We start from the raw sequence: 18,395 nt of genomic DNA on the forward strand, positions 1-18,395 counted from the left end.
CTCCCCGTGGAATGCATGGGTTTCCTCCACATGCTCCAGTTTCCTCCCACAGTCCAAAGACATACCAGTATAGTAGGTTAATTGGTCATTGTTAATTGTCCTGTGATTGGGCTACGGTTAAATCGGCAGTTGCTGGGCGCAGCGGCTTGAAAGGATGGAAGGGCCTGTTCTGCACTGTATCTCAATAAATAAATTTAAAGGGAAGGAATACATATATAGTTACAGGAATGTATAAAATAATGGAGATCATAAAAAGATAAAATATTCTTGTATTCATGTGCCCTATTAGATACTACTTTCACAACATGCAGGGATGAGTCCAAGAATGACTGGAAACATTGATTCTGTTGTTAAAAAAAAAACAAGATTATAAATGATAGAGGTGGATCTTGATCTGTGAGACATCCATTTGGCCAGATATAAAGTGGGCAATCAGCCCTCACTGTTACCATAGAGGAAATCTGACAGCATGTGAAACCCAAATATACGTCTGTGTAGTTAATTGTGGATAGTCAGCAGTTGCCTTCAGTGATTCCTTGCTACCCCATGCTGTGTGCAGTTTCACAGTTTTCTAGTGTTTAATTTTCAGTAGTCTGCTCGGCTTTGCTGTAGAAAGTGTGAATTATTGATTTGCTACCTTTCTGATTATTTATGAGTAGACTTTCAATCTCATGAATGAACACCTAAAAATTCTAAGTGTTTAATTTTTTTTCTTTCAGCCCTTCTTATTTTTTCATGGTTTATACAGTGATCAAAATGCTAGTTAACATAGAACATTTATCTTGTTGGTTTGCTGTCAGAAATTTTAAAGTGTGATTGGATGTCACTGAATGCCTTGCATATTTCAGGAAAGTTGACAATATGTTAGTCACCAAGTATATGCTAATAAACTGATTTTGTTCAAATAATCCGTTTATATGACCATGGCAAAGCTTGAGAAAGAGTTCTTCATCATTTATGGAATACACCTTCATATGGTCCAAAGCATGCTGACTTAGCTTAAACATTAAGGGGATGATGCACTGCTCTCAAATTCATTTTGGATTGAGCAGGGTGAAAAGTTTTCTGTAAAAAATCAACCATTCATTACTTGTATAGATGTAGAAGTTCAAACAACAATTTCAACAGCATGACCAACTGCATGTTAACATCAGTGTGCCACTTTGTTTTCTTCACAGCTTGTTGAGAATTATGAAAAAATTCTAACTATCTGTCATGTTTCTTATCAGGTTTTTTCCATCAGAAGAGAAGAAAAAGCAAGGATGCCAGCGGGAAAATGAAATTCTGATCCAACGGCGAAAGGACCAAGTACAGCCAGGAGGAGCCGCCATCAGTGTAACAGTGCCTTATCGAGTGATAGACCAACCTCTCAAACTTCTTCCACAAGACTGGTACATGTGTTTAATTACTTGTTTAACTAATACAGTATCATTGTGCTTGAAACCTGATTTTTCAGTGAGCTGTTTCAGTATCACTGTCAGTGGTAATTTTTCCATGTTCTATTTGAATAGATCACAGGTCTCAGTGAGGGCTGAAGAACAGATTCAGCTTCATCAATTTATCATATGTACACCAAACCTTACAGGGAAGTGTTTCTGTTAGCAACCAACACAACATACAGATGTGTAGAGGGAAGCCCACACGTGTCACTACAAATACTGGTGCCAACATGACATACTGGTGTCAGCAAGATATAGAATAGCAAGTTGATCTTAAAAAGTAAAGGATGTAATATTCTTTTGCTGTCTTGAGCCAAATTAGGGTGGATAAATCCCCAGGGCCTGACAAGGTCTCCGCTCAGACCTTGTGGGAGGCTAGTGCAGAAATTGCAGTGGACCTAGCAGAGGCATTTAAAATGTCCTTAAGCCATAGGTGAGGTTCCGATGGATTGGAGGATAGATAATGTTCTTCCATTGTTGAAAAGAAGCTCTTAAGAATATGTTGGGAAATTATAGGCCAGTGAGCATGATGTCAGTAGTGAGTAAATTATTGGAAGGTATTCTAAGGAACTGGACATAGAAGTGTTTAGATAAACAGGGATTGAGGATAGCCAACGTGCCTCTGTGTATGTAGATCTTGGCTAACCAACCTTACTGAATTTTTGAGGAGGTTACCAGGAAAGTTGATGAAGATAAGTCAATGGATGTTGCCTACATGGACTTTATAAAGACCTTTCACAAGATCCTGCATGAGAGGCTGGTCAGGAAGGTTCAGTCGCTTGGCGTTCAGGATGAGGGAGTAAATTGGATTAGACATTGCCTCCGCGGGAGAAATCTGAGAGTGGTAGTAGATGGTTGCCTCTCTGACTGGAGGCCTGTGACTAATGGGGTGCCGCACGGACTGGTGCTGAGTGCATTGTTGTTTGTCATCTGTATCGATGAATTAGATGATAATATGGTAAACTGGATCAGCAAATTTGCAGATTACACCAAAATTTGGGGTGTGATGGAGAGAAAGAAAAGCTATCAAAGCCTGCAGCAGGATCTACATCAGCTGGAGAAATGGGAGATGGAACTTAATACAGCCAAGTATAAGTGTTGCACTTTGGGAGGACAACCCATAGTAGGACTTGCGCTGTGACCAGTAGGGCACTGAGGAGTACGGTAGAACAAAGGATTCTGGGAATGCAAATCCATAATTCCTTGAAAGTGTGTTTTGGGGAAGGTTGAATAGTTCTTCGTTCCCTGGACATAGGGTAATGAGGGAGATTATGTAATAGAGGTACCAAAATTATGAGGGTATGGACATAGTAAATGCAAGCAAGCTTTTTCCACTGAGGTTAGGTGAGACTGGATCTGGAGGTCATAGGTTAAGGGTGAACTATTTAAAGGGAACCTAAGGGGGAAGTTCATGACTCAGTGGTGAGAATGTGGAATGAGCTGCCAATGGAAGCAATGGATGTGAATTCAATATCAGCATTTTAGAGAAATTTGGGTAAGTACATGGATGGGAGGATTATGAAGGGTTATGATCCAGGCATGGATCAATGGGACTAGGCAGAATAATAGCTGCAGCATCAGCTAGATGGGCTGAAGTGCTGCAGTGCTCTACGGGTCTATGTGTTCATAAACTGGTAATTTAAAATATTGAAACCCAACTTTGTATTACCTTGATTCTGTTAAACAGGGTGTTTGTTTCTCATAAAATAGAAACCTTTTGTACATTATTATTAAAAATATTGAAATGACTTTTGTTGTCAACGTGCACAAAGATCTACAAAGAATTCCTATTAATAAACAAGAAAGATGCAGGTATCAGTGATCACATTTTGAGGGGAGGTGCTTTTCACTTCCCTCTGCACAGCATGTGTTATCTTCTGACTGACGTGAAACCTGCTTCCTATGACTTTGCAATTCCTAGGAGTTAAGCAAAAACCCCTAGCGTGTACATTATGAGCTTCATTCCACATCTTCCCTCAGTAACATTACTAAAATATGAAGCCGATTTGTTTAATTTGCATTTCTCATTTCTGTGCCCAATGCCAATATAATGTACGTTATCAACAATAACTAGAAGTTGTAGTGTAAATTTAATGCGTTTTTGAAATTGGGTATTAACAGATTAATACAGCTCAGACGCAATTCAAAGAAAACAAATTGTTCCAGATCTACTCTGCACATCAGGAATCATCAATAAAGAGAGAAACAGAGTTAACGTTTCATGAGAACATTAATCTGAAATATTAGTTTTATTTAGAAAAGTTATTCGTACAAAGTTCATTGTGCATTTATTATTTAAGTATGTACGTTATACAGCCTTGAGATTCGTCTCCAAATAGGCAGCCACAAAACAAAGAAACCCAAAAGAACCCATTAACAAAAAGACCATTAAACACCCGATGTGCAGAGAGAAAAAGAACAAATAATGCAAGCAAAATAGCATTCTGAACCGAAGTCCACAGACCCTTAGTTCAGCGCTAAGCCGAGTAAATGCTGTGGAGCAGCGAGCTGAACCGGCCCAACCCATGTCTCGGTCTCCGACAGCCTGACCTTTTCAATCTGGCCTGGCACCAAAATCGTCCGAGCATCACGTTCAGTTACTTTGTTATACTCTGGGTTCTGCAGCCCACTGCCTCAATTTGGTTTTTACCCAGCCTTTCCTGTTGAGCACAGTGCTTACGTCATCCAAACATCTGGTTCAGTTGCATTGATACACTCTGGAGCCTAGACCCCCGCCACCTTGACTCGGCCTGTATTTGACTTTTCCGATTCAGCCTGGTGCTTAAATCGTCACAAAAGCATAGGTTTCTATCACTTCAATATGCTCTGGGGCCTGGAATCTGCTGCCTTGATTTGGCCTGTAGCCAGCCTTTCCAATTTGGTAACATCTGTATTTATAAAACAGCAGTTTATCCAATAACTACTTACCTAGTTCTGCGTGACAGCAATACCATTAACATTTCAGTTATGTTTTGTATATAGAATGCTGTTCATGCAGTAGTTTAAAATGAAGCTATCCAATCTTCCCATGTGTCGAGATGCTAGTTTCTTCTCACCATAAGGACATGTACAGAGCAAGTGGGGAAAAAAGATACATAGCAGTGATGAACATGGTGGTTAGTGACCATAGCAAGTTGGAAGTAGTTAATGGTGAAAAATGTTAGGATAGAAGGGGATGCTAATCAGTGAATGTTTGATTTTGTTTGTTTCAGATTCTGTAAGTAAAATAGCCACACTTTCATGTTCAGTAATACACATTTTAAAACAAGTTCAGATTACGATAATACTGCTGGTTGAAGATCTTTAAAAGATAAGTATTTTCACTTGTAAAGGATGTTATCCTACCTATTCTTATTGGTGAAGAATTTAGGGATGAACATCAATTATTTAAAAAATTTCTGTATACGGAATTTTCACATATGCTTCCCTTCTATTGAGAAATAATTGTATAGTTATTTCAAAGCATCAATGTTTGTCATGTAAACTTTATCAGGTTTACAAGTTGTTGGTAAAAAAAGTACTTGCCTTAGCTCCACATCTTGTAAAAGAAACTGAGCAGCAATTCCTTCGATGCAGTTAAATGATGCTTAATAGCATCTTCCTTAGAAACAAAATTGTCTGGCTGTAACAGCTGTTTTATTTATTAATTTTATACACTTTTAATTGCATTCCCCAAAATCAAAATTTTATTTCAGATCTTAAATTTTAATTTTGGTTATATAGTTTATGAATCTGGGGACATAAATTAAACTGTCTTGGAATAAAATGTCCTTGCTGTAAAGCTTTATTTTGACAAGATTCCTTTCATATAAGACTATAAGATACAGGAGCAGAATTAAGTCATTTGGCCCATCGAGTCTGCTCTGTCATTTCATCATGGCTGATTCATTTTCCCTCTCAGCCCCAATCTCCTGCCTTCTCCCCGTATCCCTTCATGCCTTGACCAATCAAGAATCTTATTAACCTCTCCCTTAAGTATACGTAGAGACTTGGCCTCCACAACTGCCTGTGGCAACGAATTCCACAGATTCACCACCCTCTAGCTGACGACATTTTTCCTCAGCTCTGTTGTAAAAGGACACCCCTCTATTCTGAGGTTGTGTTGTCTAGTCTGAGACTATCCCACTGTAGGAAACATCCTCTCCATATGTTACCTAGTCTTCTCATGAATTGCAATATATATTGCACATCATTTTGCAACAAGTGAAAAAAGCATGACTATGGGATGAGAGGTGGGGTAGTGGTGGTGACGGAAGAGAAATTCCAAAGAATGCAGGTAACATTGAGGACAGGTGTAACACATTCAGGGAGTTTTGGAATATATCAGGACAGGGTAGTTACAGGCTAGAAATGATTAATCTCAGAGAGCATACTGAAAATTATGTTTTATGTTTGTCTGCATTTTAACAGCAACAGAAGCAGGATCTCCCAGTGGCCACCCATTTTAATTCCACTTCACATTCCCATTCCGATATGTCAATCCGTGGCCTCCCCTACTGTCACAAAGAGGCCACACTCAGGTTGGAGGAACAATACCTTATATTCCATCTGGGTAGCCTCCAACCTGATGACATGAACATCAATTTCTCAAACTTCCGATAATGCCCCCAACTCTCCTTCAACATTCCCCATCCCCTTTACCCTCTCTCATCTTTCTTCTTACCTGCCCATTGCCTCCCTCTGGTGCTCCTCCACCCTTTAATTTCTTTCATGGCCTTCTATCCTCTCCTATTAGATACTCCCTTCTCCAACCCTGTATCCCTTTCACCAACCAACTTCCCAGCTCTTTACTTCATCCCTCCCCCTCCCGGTTTCACCTGTCACCTTGAGTTTCTCTCTCCCCTATCCCCACCTTTAAAATCTACTCCTCATCTTTCTTTCTGCAATCCTGCCGAAGGGTCTCTGCCCGAAACATCAGTTTCCCACTTAGTTCTTAGTTCATCCAATTTTACTGGATTCTGGGACATGGTTTCTAGCAGTTTTGGCAATTTTCCTTTAAAAAATTTGTCCACTAAATCTTTTGTGTAATGTTGTGCTTTACACTTCAAGATTTTTTTTCTTCTTTTGACTTGGATTTTTGGGACCAATTTGTTATTTAGCACCCAATTATTGTGGCATTTGCTGAATAAACAGTAGGTCAGAGGCATAGTTAATCCTTCTCCACTCACTATTCCCTGAAGTGACCTGTGTTCTTTGCCTAGAGCTCTCATTTTAAGAACTGCATTTGCAAAAAGTCTCAAGTGCAGGAAGTTATTTATTTCAGTCTGCCAGCAAAAGGCCAGCATCGATCTGTGTCACTGATCATAAGCCTAAAGTGAGCTTCACTTTTTAACAGGTTGACTTGAAATGTTTAAACTGCTAGGGAGTGAAGCAGGTATAGCAATCACAATATAAAACTTTGATAAAGTGTATTTTAAGAGAATACATTGATATTGAGTCCTTCATCTCAGTCTTAAGGATTTGCAAGAGGAAGTTGGAAAAAATTCTGAAAGCACCTCTTTCTAAGTTAATAGGGCTTTACCCATGTTGGCATTATTGTGTTAGATTTTTTTTCCAAAGTGTAACTAATAGTTCTATTTGTTCGTGCAGCTAGACAAGAGCTGTTTTTGTGCAAATGTTGCACAACTTAATTACCATTTCAAAAAACTTGCATGTTGAATATAATTAATGTTTCATATCTGATTAATATATTTCCAATTGCAAATCGCCCAGTTGCACTTACATCCACAATGATGAAGTGTTTTGAGAGGCTGGTGATGAAACCTATCAGCGCCTGCCTGAGAGGTAATTTGGATCCACTTCATTTTGTCTACTGAAGCAACAGGTCCACAGCAGATGCCATTCCATTGGCTCTTCATGCAACCTTGGAACATCTGGACAGCAAGGGTGCATACATCACGATCCTCTTTGTCGATTACAGTTCAGCATTTAATATCATTATCCCCTGAAAACTAATCAATAAGCTCCAAGATCTGGGCCTTAATACCTCCTTGTGCAATTGAACCCTGGATTTCCTCACTTTTAGATGCAGTCAGTTGGAATTGGCAACAACATCTCCTCCAGGTTCTCCATTAGCACAGGTAAACCATGGGACAGTGTGCTTAGCTCCCTTCTCTACTCGCTTTACACCTATGACTGTGGGTCTAAGCATGGCTCTAATACCATGTTCAATTTTGCTGATGACACCATTTTTGTGGGCCGAATCAAAGGTGGTGATGAATCAGAATACAGGAGGGAGACTGAAAATTTGGCTGAGTGGTGTCATAACAACCACCTCTCATACAATGTCAGCAAGACCAAGGAATTGATTGGGGACTTCGGGAGAGGGAAGCCAGAAGTCCATGAACCAGTCCTACTCCTGTTTCTTATGTCCTTATGCAAAAGTAGCACTGATGCACTCATAATAATCTTTAAAAAGCAGTTGTTCATACATCATCAAGTGGAGCGCTGATTATGTTGCCTGGGAATTAAAAGAGAAAATCCTCTGACCCACTTTGAGGAAAGCTACAAGAGAGCTGCCAATAAAGTAAAATTGATATTAAATGAAGAACCACATGAACAGTGGTTAATTTGGGTTTCAACTTGTTATTTTAAAGAGAAACTGCAGGTGTAATCGAAGTTTGAAAGGGAAAAAAAGATGAAAGTTCAGAAATGATCAGGAGAGGAATACCCTTCATTGAAATTGTAGTGTTTAAAATATTACTCTTCTCTTTTCCTCTGAGACCTAAAAGTGAATTTTTAATACAATGACAGAAACTTCACTGTTTCTTGTTTTTCATTCTTCTTTCAGGGATCGTGTTGTGGCAGTTTTTGTACAAGGAGCTGCCTGGCAATTCAAAGGATGGCCGTGGTTATTACCTGATGGTTCACCTGTGGACATCTTCGCAAAAAGTAATATTTCTACTTTTATATGCTTACATGAACTGTAGGTGGTGTACACCATCTGACCCTCCTCTTAGCAATATACATAAGACTTCACTGCTCTACAATCCCTTGATTTCCCAAATGTTCAAGAACCTGCTGAACTCTTATTTTGAATATAACAAGTGGAATATAACATCTCTATCCAGAGATGATGGCTCTCAAAATTCTAGACTCTCCAGTGAGGAGCAACATTTTCTCAGCAACCAAAAATAATGTTAAAAGTTTCAATAAGGTTCCGATTCGCCTCCACCCCATTCAAAATATCACCTGTGACAGATCCATTGCATTTGATCTTAGACCATAAGACATAGGAGCAGAATTAGATCATCTGGCCCATCAAGTCTGCTCCGCCATTCAATCATGGCCAAATCCTTTTTTTTCTCCTCAAACCCAGTTCCTGGCCTTCTCCCCATAAGCTTTGATGCCATGTCCAATCAAGAACCTATTAATACCTGCCTTAAATTCACTGAACAACCTGGCTACCACAGCTGCACGTGGCAACAAATTCCACAAATTCACTACCCTTTGGCTAAAGAAATTCTTTGCTTCTCTGTTTTGAAAGGGTGCTCCTCTATCCTGAGACTGTGCCTTCTTGACCTAGACTCTCCCACCATGGGGAACATCCTTTCTGCATCTACTCTGTCTAAGCCGTTTCCCCCCCGCCCCCCCAATCCTTCTGAAGTCCAGTGAGTTAGATCCAGAGCTATTAAACGTTCCTCGTATGATAACCCTCTTCACTCCTGGAATCATCCTTGTGAACCTCCTCTGGACCCTCTCCAATGCCAGCAGATCTTTTCTAAGATGTTCACAATACTCAAGGTGAGGTCTCACCAGTGCCTTATAAAGCCTCAGCATCACATCCTTGCTCTTGTATTCTAGACCTATTGAAATGAATGTTAACATGATATTTGCCTTCCTCACCATCGACTCAGCCTGCAAGTTAACCATTAGGCTGTTCTGCACAAGGACTCCCAAGTCCCTTTGCATCCCAAATTTTTGGATTTTCTTACTGTTTAGAAAATAGTCTTCACATGTATTTCTACTACCAAAGTACATGATCGTGCATTTTCCAACATGGTATTTCGTTTGCCGCTTGCTTACCCATTCTTCAAATCTGTCTAAGTCCTTCTGTATCCCACCTGTTCCTGCCCCTCAACCAATCTTTGTCATCTGCAAACTTGGCAACAAAGCCATTCCATCATCTAAATCATTTATATACAGCATAAAAAGAAGTGGTCCCAATATTGACCCCTGCGGAACACCACAAGTCACTGACAGCCAACCAGAAAAGGATCCATTTATTCCCACTCGCTGCCTTCTACCAATCAGCCGATGCTCTAACCATGTTTTAACTTTCCTGTAATACTATGAGCACTTAACTTGGCAAGCAGCCTCATGTGTGGCACCTTGTCAAAGGCCTTCTGAAGGTCCAAATATACAACATCCATTGCATCCCCTTTATGTATCCTACTTGTAATCTCTTCAAAGAATTCCAACAGGTCCGTCAGGCAGGATTTTCCCTGAAGGAAACCATGCTGATTTTGTACTATCTTGTTCTGTGTCACCATGTACTCCCATCACCTCACCTCATCTTTTCACATGTAGAGTCCTCTGCTGCCAGAAGTCAGTCTCATGAACTATTGCGTTCCTCTGAATAGGGAGACCAAAACTAATCTTGAAGCTACAAATATAATCTCTCCATAAACTTCTGTAGTTACGACAGTAGTTACAACATGCTCTAACATCTTTGCAATAAAGTTACCAGTATATTCCCTCTAATTTGCAGTACCTACATATTAATTTTCTGTATTTGTATACCAGGCCGTTTTTTTTTGTATTCCTTTCAAGTATTCTACCAAATTGTAAAATTTCACCACATTATACTGCATCTATCATTTTCTTTAGCTTAAGGTGCCGTTATATATCTGCCCTATCCTTGTGGTATGTGTTCTCAACTGGTCTGATATTCTAGATCTTTTGATCCCTTCATCTAAAGCATTGTTTTAGCATATAACTTAAGATCTTTAATAGCACTTGGAAGTTACAATCCAGCCACCCATTAATAACCCACTTACTTCTACTGTTTGCTCACCAGTCTTCATTCCAAGATTATAGTTCCAGTTCTTACAATCTCACAACACCATCCTTTGATTTTTGCTTTCCTGCCCTGCTAATACACATTCAAAAACCTAACTATATTTTCAAAAAGGCTTTCCTCTTAATACAAACCAAATGGACTTCATCTCCTTGCCATTTTCTAGTTTAGGTAGCTTTTGATGAATCTAGTCAGGCCCATATTGAGTTCCTCATTGCTCATTTGTATTACCAGATGCTATTTAACATTTTATTTAAATTGCTCATTGTAGTAACTATTTAGAAACAGTAATCAGCCATTCATCCCTTGACCCTACTGTATTATTTGATCATATCATGAAGAATCAGTACCTTGGTTGCGTTTATCTGTCTTCATTCCATCCCCTTAATGTTCTTGCCAAGTAAAATTCTTATCAGTAATTGAAAAGTTAAAAACTGCAGGTGCTGGAAAGGTTTATGGAAGATAATCAACTGAATTATTAAGTCCCTTTTGGTCCCACAAATGCCACCTGTCCTAAGTTTCCAGTATTTTCTATTTTTAAAACTGTTATCTGTCTCTGTTCAAGCTTTTTTATTGATATGGTATCTTTTTGAGAAAAGATAATTCTAAATTTACACACTCCCATTCCTATGGAAAAGGAGCTTACCCACATCACCACAAAATGGCCAGGCTCTAATATTAAACTCATTATCCCTTCTGGACTCTATATCTACCAAATCAAATCCTTAAATTATTTTACATGAGCCCTAAGATGACTAAGTCTTGATCTTGTATTTAATGCCTAATTCAGGTAGCATTTTCATTGAATGTGTAGGAAAGGTCAAGGTTGATAGATTCTTGATCAGTAAGGGTGTCGAAGCTTACAGGAGAAGGCAGGAGTTTGAGGGGGATAATAAATCATCCATGATGGAATGGTAGAGCAGACTCATGGGCTGAATGGCCTAATTCTGCTCCTATGTCTTATGACTAATGACACCAAATACTGACTTGTAGTATAAATCTGGAGGTAGTAAGGTTAAGAATTACTGATGTATTGTCATTACACAGGATATAAAGGAGTGTCTAATTTCTTATGTCATATTGGTCAGTTGAACTTTGGTTTTTGTTTTTTATTCATTTAGAGATACAGCCTGGTATCGGGCCCTTACGGCCCAATGAGCCTGTGGTACCCAATTACATCCAAGTGGCCAATTAACCCAGAGCACCCGGGAGAAACCCACAAGGTGCGGGGAGTTTGTACATATACCTCACAGACAGTGGTGGGAATTGAACCCCGGTCGCTGGCACTGTAAAGCGTTGCACTAATTACTAGGCTACCGTGCCACACCAAAGATTAAATAAGTAAGTTAGATTTAAGAATATAACTTACAAAACTTTTATGTACTAGAACAGATCAGAGGTTATGTACCCCCAGTTTCAAACTGGGAGAATGCTGATCTGCTTACCACTCAAGTGGTTGAATGTGATGTAACAATGCTCTCAAATTCAGCCAGAGCATTTTGCTTGCTTGTTCATGCAGAATAACAATGGTTACCACAATAAAGAAAGTCATCTGGCCAATTGAAACCCTAGTGGCTCAATGCAAGAGCAAAGCTGCTAGTACCAGTCTCTCGGACAATGGAAAAGATTCTGCTTCAGATACTTAGCAAGCTTCCCTTTGAGTGCTGCAGTTGATTATAGTTCTGATACCATCCCAGAAATGCCTTTCAACCTTTTTTCCCCTTTTTGATTTTCTTGCCATTGCAAAGACATTAGATGTTTTCCTTCACTTTTAGCTTGTTAACATGTTTGTTTCCTATCACTCTACTGTGCAGCATGTTAATGTAAAAATATCCTGCCTCTGACTTTAGAAGCTATGTTAACATCAGACTCTTAATCTTCACTTGGAACCTGTGTTGTTGGAGTTTTTGGCACTTGAATCTCTTAATCATTGCTGTGACCAGTTTAATTTTTGGAAGAACTTAAGAATTCTGTTTGATCCAGTTGCTTAAAGCTTGTGGACATGAATCAGAGCATTGTGACATTATTATAGAATAATATATGTCAAAATTTAAGAACATAAGCGTGAAGAATAAGCAATGAATCCAAAGCACCTATTCAACCAGCAAATAAAAGTTAGGGCACCATGAATTTCCCACCAAACCATGGAGATTCTGTGTCCTTTCAAGTCCCAATTTAAAGATTAAGTAATGAGTTGTGATCAACATTATAAGTTGAGATAGTTCCCTTATCGCTGCAGTTCATTATTTATTGATTTATCCACTGTTATTAATTATATATTTTAGTCAAACTTTCAGTGCTGATATGAAAGAAATCTCAATAGCTCCCAGGCCATATGATGTATTACATATTTAATTGGTACATCAGTAGATCATTCAGCTCCTCAAGCCTCTTCCTTTATTCAGTAAGTCAGAGTTAATCCATACTTTGGCTCCCTTCATCCATTAACATCTTCCTTTGACGAAAGTTTGACTTTTGGAGTATTTGCAAATTAACCTACCATGCAATTTCTGGATTTATGTAGACTAAATGCTGTTTGGTTATATATAGATCACATTTATGGGAGATAAATAAAATGATAATATTTTAAACTACCATTTTGGGTTTTGTGCAGTGTACCCTTCTTGGAGTTTAAAGCAATAATGTATGTGACTTGCAGCTACATTGACATAGACATAGTCATAGTCATACTTTATTGATCCCAGGGGGAAATTGGTTTTCGTTACAGTTGCACCATAAGTAATAAATAGTCATAGAACCATAAATAGTTAAATAGTAATATGTAAATTATGCCAGTAAATTATGAAATAAGTCCAGGACTAGCCTATCGACATAGGGTGTCTGACCCTCCAAGAGAGGAGTTGTAAAGTTTGATGGCCACAGGCAGGAATGACATCCTATGACGCTCTGTGCTGCATCTTGGAGGAATGAGTCTCTGGCTGAATGTACTCCTGCGCCCACCCAGTACATTATGTAGTGGATGGGAGATATTGACCAAGATGGCATGCAACTTAGACAGCATCCTCTTTTCAGACACCACCGTGAGAGAGTCCAGTTCCATCCCCACAACACCACTGGCCTTACGAATACGTTTGTTGATTCTGTTGGTGTCTGCTACCCTCAGCCTGCTGCCCCAGCACACAACAGCAAACATGATAGCACTGGCCACCACAGACTCGTAGAACATCTTCAGCATCATCCGGCAGATGTTAAAGGACCTCAGTCTCCTTAGGAAGTAGAGACAGCTCTGACCCTTCTTGTAGACAGCCTCAGTGTTCTTTGACCAGTCCAGTTTATTGTCAATTCGTATCCCCAGGTATTTGTAATCCTCCACCATGTCCACACTGACCCCCTGGATGGAAACAGGAGTCACCGGTACCTTAGCTCTCCTCAGGTCTACCACCAGCTCCTTAGTCTTTTTCACATTAAGCTGCAGATAATTCTGCTCACACCATGTGACAAAGTTTCCTACAGTAGCCCTGTACTCAGCCTCATCTCCCTTGCTGATGCATCCAACTATGGCAGAGTCATCCGAAAACTTCTGAAGATGACAAGACTCTGTGCAGTAGTTGAAATCCGAGGCGTAAATGGTGAAGAGAAAGGGAGACAAGACAGTCCCCTGTGGAGTCCCAGTGCTGCTGATCACTCTGTCGGACACACAGTGTTGCAAGCACACGTACTGTGGTTTGCCAGTCAGGTAATGAAGAATCCATGACACCAGGGGAGCATCCACTTGCATCGCTGTCAGCTTCTCCCCCAGCAGAGCAGGGCGGATGGTGTTGAACGTACTGGAGAAGTCAAAAAACGTGACCCTCACAGTGCTTGCTGGCTTGTCCAGGTGGGCGTAGACACGGTTCAGCAGCTAGACGATGGCATCCTCAACTCCTAGTCGGGGCTGGTAGGCAAACTGGAGGGGATCTAAGTGTGGCCTGACCATAGGCCGGAGCAGCTCCAGAACAAGTCTGTCCAGGGTCTTCATGATGTGGGAGGTCAATGCCACCGGTCTGTAGTCATTGAGGCCACTGGGGCACGGCATCTTCGGCACAGGGACGAGGCAGGACGTTTTCCACAGTACAGGAACCCTCCGGAGCCTCAGGCTCAGGTTGAATACATGGCGAAGTATTCTACATAGCTGAGGGTCACAGGCTTTGAGCACCCTGGTACTGACACCATCCAGTCCTGCAGCCTTGCTTGGGTTGAGATGTTTCAGCTGTCTTCTCACCTGTTCAGCTGTGAAGCCCACCGTGGTGGTTTTGTGTGGGGGAGGGGTATAGTCATGAGAGCAGGGTGGGGGACTGTGAGGAGGCGTAGGAGGGGCGAGTGGAACATGTGTTGATTGGTGGCCGACAACAGATGGCTCATGTGGGGGATGGGCAGGGGTCACAATGTCAAATCTGTTAAAGAACAGGTTAAGTTCGTTGGCCCTGTCCACACTGCCCTCAGCTCCTCTGTTGCTAGTTTGCCAGAACCCAGTGATGGTCCTCGTCCCCCTCCAGACCTCTCTCATGTTGTTCTGCTGGAGTTTCCACTCAAGCTTCCTCCTATACCTGTCTTTAGCCTCCCTGATCCTGGCTTTCAGGTCCCTCTGTATTGCCCTCAGCTCCTCCCTGTTTCCATCTCTGATGTGTACAAGGAGTATACTGGTTGCATTCTTGCCTCTGGGGAATATAAAACTCTTAACTCTATGGTATGCCCCAAAGCTCAGTAAGGGTTAAATAAATTCAAACTATCTTGTTTTAAGTCTGATACTGTTCTGTCTCGCATTGATTAATTGCTGGATTGGCCACTCTTCCCCAGTCAAGGCATTCCATCTCAAGTATGATGAGATGCGCCTGGATCCAAATGTTCAGAAGTGGGATGTGACTGTTCTGGAACTCAGCCACCACAAGCGCCACCTTGACAGAGCTGTATTGCTACGTTTCTGGGAGACTTTGGACAGGTAAATGCCAAACAAATTATATTTGTCATGTTGGACATGCTCATTCGTGAAAATGAGTCTATCATAATTTGATTAAAACTCATCTTCAACCCTCGTCCTCTTCCTCCACTCACCTTGTCCTTCACCACCTCGCCCTCTCCTCCCCCACTTGATCCCTCCTCACTTGCTCTTCCCCACCACCCCCTCACTTGCTGTTTCCCTTCCCCTCCACTCACTCTTCTCCTAATTCTGCTGGACAAGATCTATCTTCACTCGGATAGTTAAGGCCTGATCAGGAAAGGTCAGCATTGTTTTTTCTGCGTGAGGTTACGTGCAGTGAATTTTTTGGAGTCTTTCAAAGAGGTAACTAAGGTGACAGATGAATATAGGGCAATGCATATAGCCCTTCTGGACTTTGGAGCCTCTGACAGGGTCCCATATGATAGGCTGATCTGAAAGATGAGGTTGCTCAGGTTTCAGGGAGAGTTGCAATGTGGATTTAGAGTTAGCTTGATGATAAGAAGCAGAGGGTGATGGTTGACAGTAAATTTTCTGACTGAAGGCTTATTTATTTAATTGATTTAGCTGTAAGTCTACATGTCATGATCAGCGAGTTTGCTGATGATACTTAAAGGGTCTTGTTGATAGTGAAGCGAGGTGCAATGAATTGCAAAGAAATTTTGATCTCTTAGGGGAATCGGCTGAGGAATGGCTTAGTTAAGTGTGAGATGATGCATTTTGGACATAGGGCATTTTGGACCTACAGTATATAGTGAATAGCAGGGCACTAATGAGTGTTGTGGAACAGAGGGATCTGGGACTACAAGTGCACAGTTCACTGGAAGTAGATAGGATGGTAAAGGAGGCTGTTAATATTCTGGCCTTTATCAGGCAGGGCATTAAGTTTAGGAGTAGGAACATTATGTGAAGGTTATATACGTTGTTGGTGAGGTCACACTTAAGAGTATTGTGTACAGATTTGATCAACCTGTTATTGGAAAGACTTCATGAAGGTGAAAAATTTTTGAGGATGATGCCGGGACCAGAAAGTTTGAGATAATATGCAGAGGTTGGCCACACTGGATCATTATTCCTTGGAGTGCAGGAGAATGAGGGATTTTGTAGAGGTTTATAAATTCATGAGATGTATAACTTAGGTGGATGGTTATGGTCTTTTCCCCAGGTTTGGGGAATCCAAAACTAGAGGACACAGATATAAGAGGAGAGAGCCTTGAGAGTTAACTTCTTTACACAGAAGATAGTGAGTACCTGGAATAGGCTGCCAGAGGAAGTAGTGGAGGCAGATACAATTGCAACATTTAAAGGGCATTTGATTAGATCCATGGAGGGAAGGGTTTGGAGGGTTATTAGCCAAACACGGGCAACTAGGACTAGCAGGGAAGATGCTGTGGTCTGCATAACTGGTAGCCGTAAGGCTGCTATACTATAGTAATATACTCTGCTATATTACTCTAAGAAGCACCCTGCCGATCTCTGCCCCACCCACCCTCCCTCCCATCGCCCTCTGGCCCACTCCCATTCCCCTCTCTGGTCTGTGCAACCCCCACTTTCTATCCTCTCATCTCCTTCTTGTTGTCTACGCTCCCACTCCCACTTCTGCCTTTCTCCAAGCCCTCAGCTCTCCTTCCTCTCTCCATTTTCTCCCTCTGCCTGTCTTCCTCCTTCTCCCGCACCACCTCTCACACTCCCGGCATCCCCCTCTCTCTACAATGTTATCTCTCTCCCTCGCTCACTCTTCTCCCCAGCCCTTCCACTTCTGCACTCTTCCTCGCACTTCCTCCTCCCTTTCTCACTCAGTCCTCCCCTTCTCTCCCCCTCCCACTTGCTCCATGTATCACTTTCTCTTTTTCAACATTCCCCCCAGGTGCTTTAAAGTGGTGCTGCCACAGGCAATGATTCCGTGTAGCTTGCACACTGTATGTATGGCCTACATTGGTTCCCCTGCTACTTTTTTGTTGATTTTGGTACCATTTTCCTTATTGGCTGATCCATACATGGCATTTGCTCTTCTCAACCTCTGTACTGTATTTACAGCATTTGAAACATCTAGACTTGCGTGGATCCCTAATTAATGTAACATCGGCAGTTTTGTTTTCAGTTCCCTGAACTGTTGATACTCTCCCCTTAATTTTCAACAATTACTTCATGGATCAACTTTTGACAATCTGCTCTATTATTTCCTTGAAATTGAACATTAGATTTAATTTGCAAAAATGGAAACAACATTGGAGCATTTTAGTATGTTAAAGATGCTATAAATAAACGCTGTTGCATTAATAAGTGACTGGTCAGCCCTTCCTCATCACATATCTGGCACAGTAGATAAGAAAATGCAGATTAAATTATCGATCAAGTGAAAGCCTCCTTAATCTCCAACTCCTTAATCATTGAAGCACTTTCTCTCTGCTGGTGTATCAGCCTAATATCCAAGCCACTGACTGCTTTTTAAACTTACTACCTTCAAATGAATTAACTTGATAGATTGCCAAAAAGGTTCTACATTTTTTTAGTTCTATTACTGGGCCTTGGAAAAAGAAAGAAAATCAGTTCTAAGAATTAATTTGAGAGCAACCGCTTGTATATAATATTAAATGTAGAGTAAGCAGTGACAGTTCAGTAACTGGAGATACAATCACTCTGACAAATTAACTGTTAAGAATAGGCAATTCAGCCTTGGCTCAGTAGCTTCATGTACTTCAACACTACATACATTAGCAGCACAGTACCAATATCAGTTCCATCACAGTATAGTGCAACAAATCTACTGATAGCTAGCAAGACACTTTGCCAGATGATAATACATCTTTTACTCTTTTTAATTTTAATTGACCTAGTTTCTTTCTAAAAAGAAAATTCAATAGAAAAATTGTGTAGAACCTTTTTGGAAATCTGTCAAGTTTATTCATTTCCTAAGAGTAGAAGCAATTGGTACATGATTTATAGGTCCCTCATAAATGGCAAAACCATGAAAAATCCTCTGTACAGAAGTTCTTTAGCT

General features: G+C 40.8%; 1 protein-coding gene across 1 annotated transcript in view; it reads left to right on the top strand.

The window, feature by feature from the left end:
- The window catches only part of cdc73 (cell division cycle 73, Paf1/RNA polymerase II complex component, homolog (S. cerevisiae)), a 341,062-nt gene that overhangs the window by 316,493 nt on the left and 6,174 nt on the right, over positions 1 to 18,395 (top strand). The window contains exons 14-16 of the mRNA XM_063063850.1: positions 1,230 to 1,391; positions 8,230 to 8,330; positions 15,256 to 15,397. Coding sequence (XP_062919920.1) covers positions 1,230 to 1,391; positions 8,230 to 8,330; positions 15,256 to 15,397 — 405 coding nt within the window. The remainder of the gene's footprint in view (positions 1 to 1,229; positions 1,392 to 8,229; positions 8,331 to 15,255; positions 15,398 to 18,395) is intronic.

The sequence above is a fragment of the Mobula hypostoma genome, chromosome 12 (assembly GCF_963921235.1).
Source record: "Mobula hypostoma chromosome 12, sMobHyp1.1, whole genome shotgun sequence".
Classification (NCBI taxonomy): Eukaryota; Metazoa; Chordata; class Chondrichthyes; order Myliobatiformes; family Myliobatidae; genus Mobula; species Mobula hypostoma.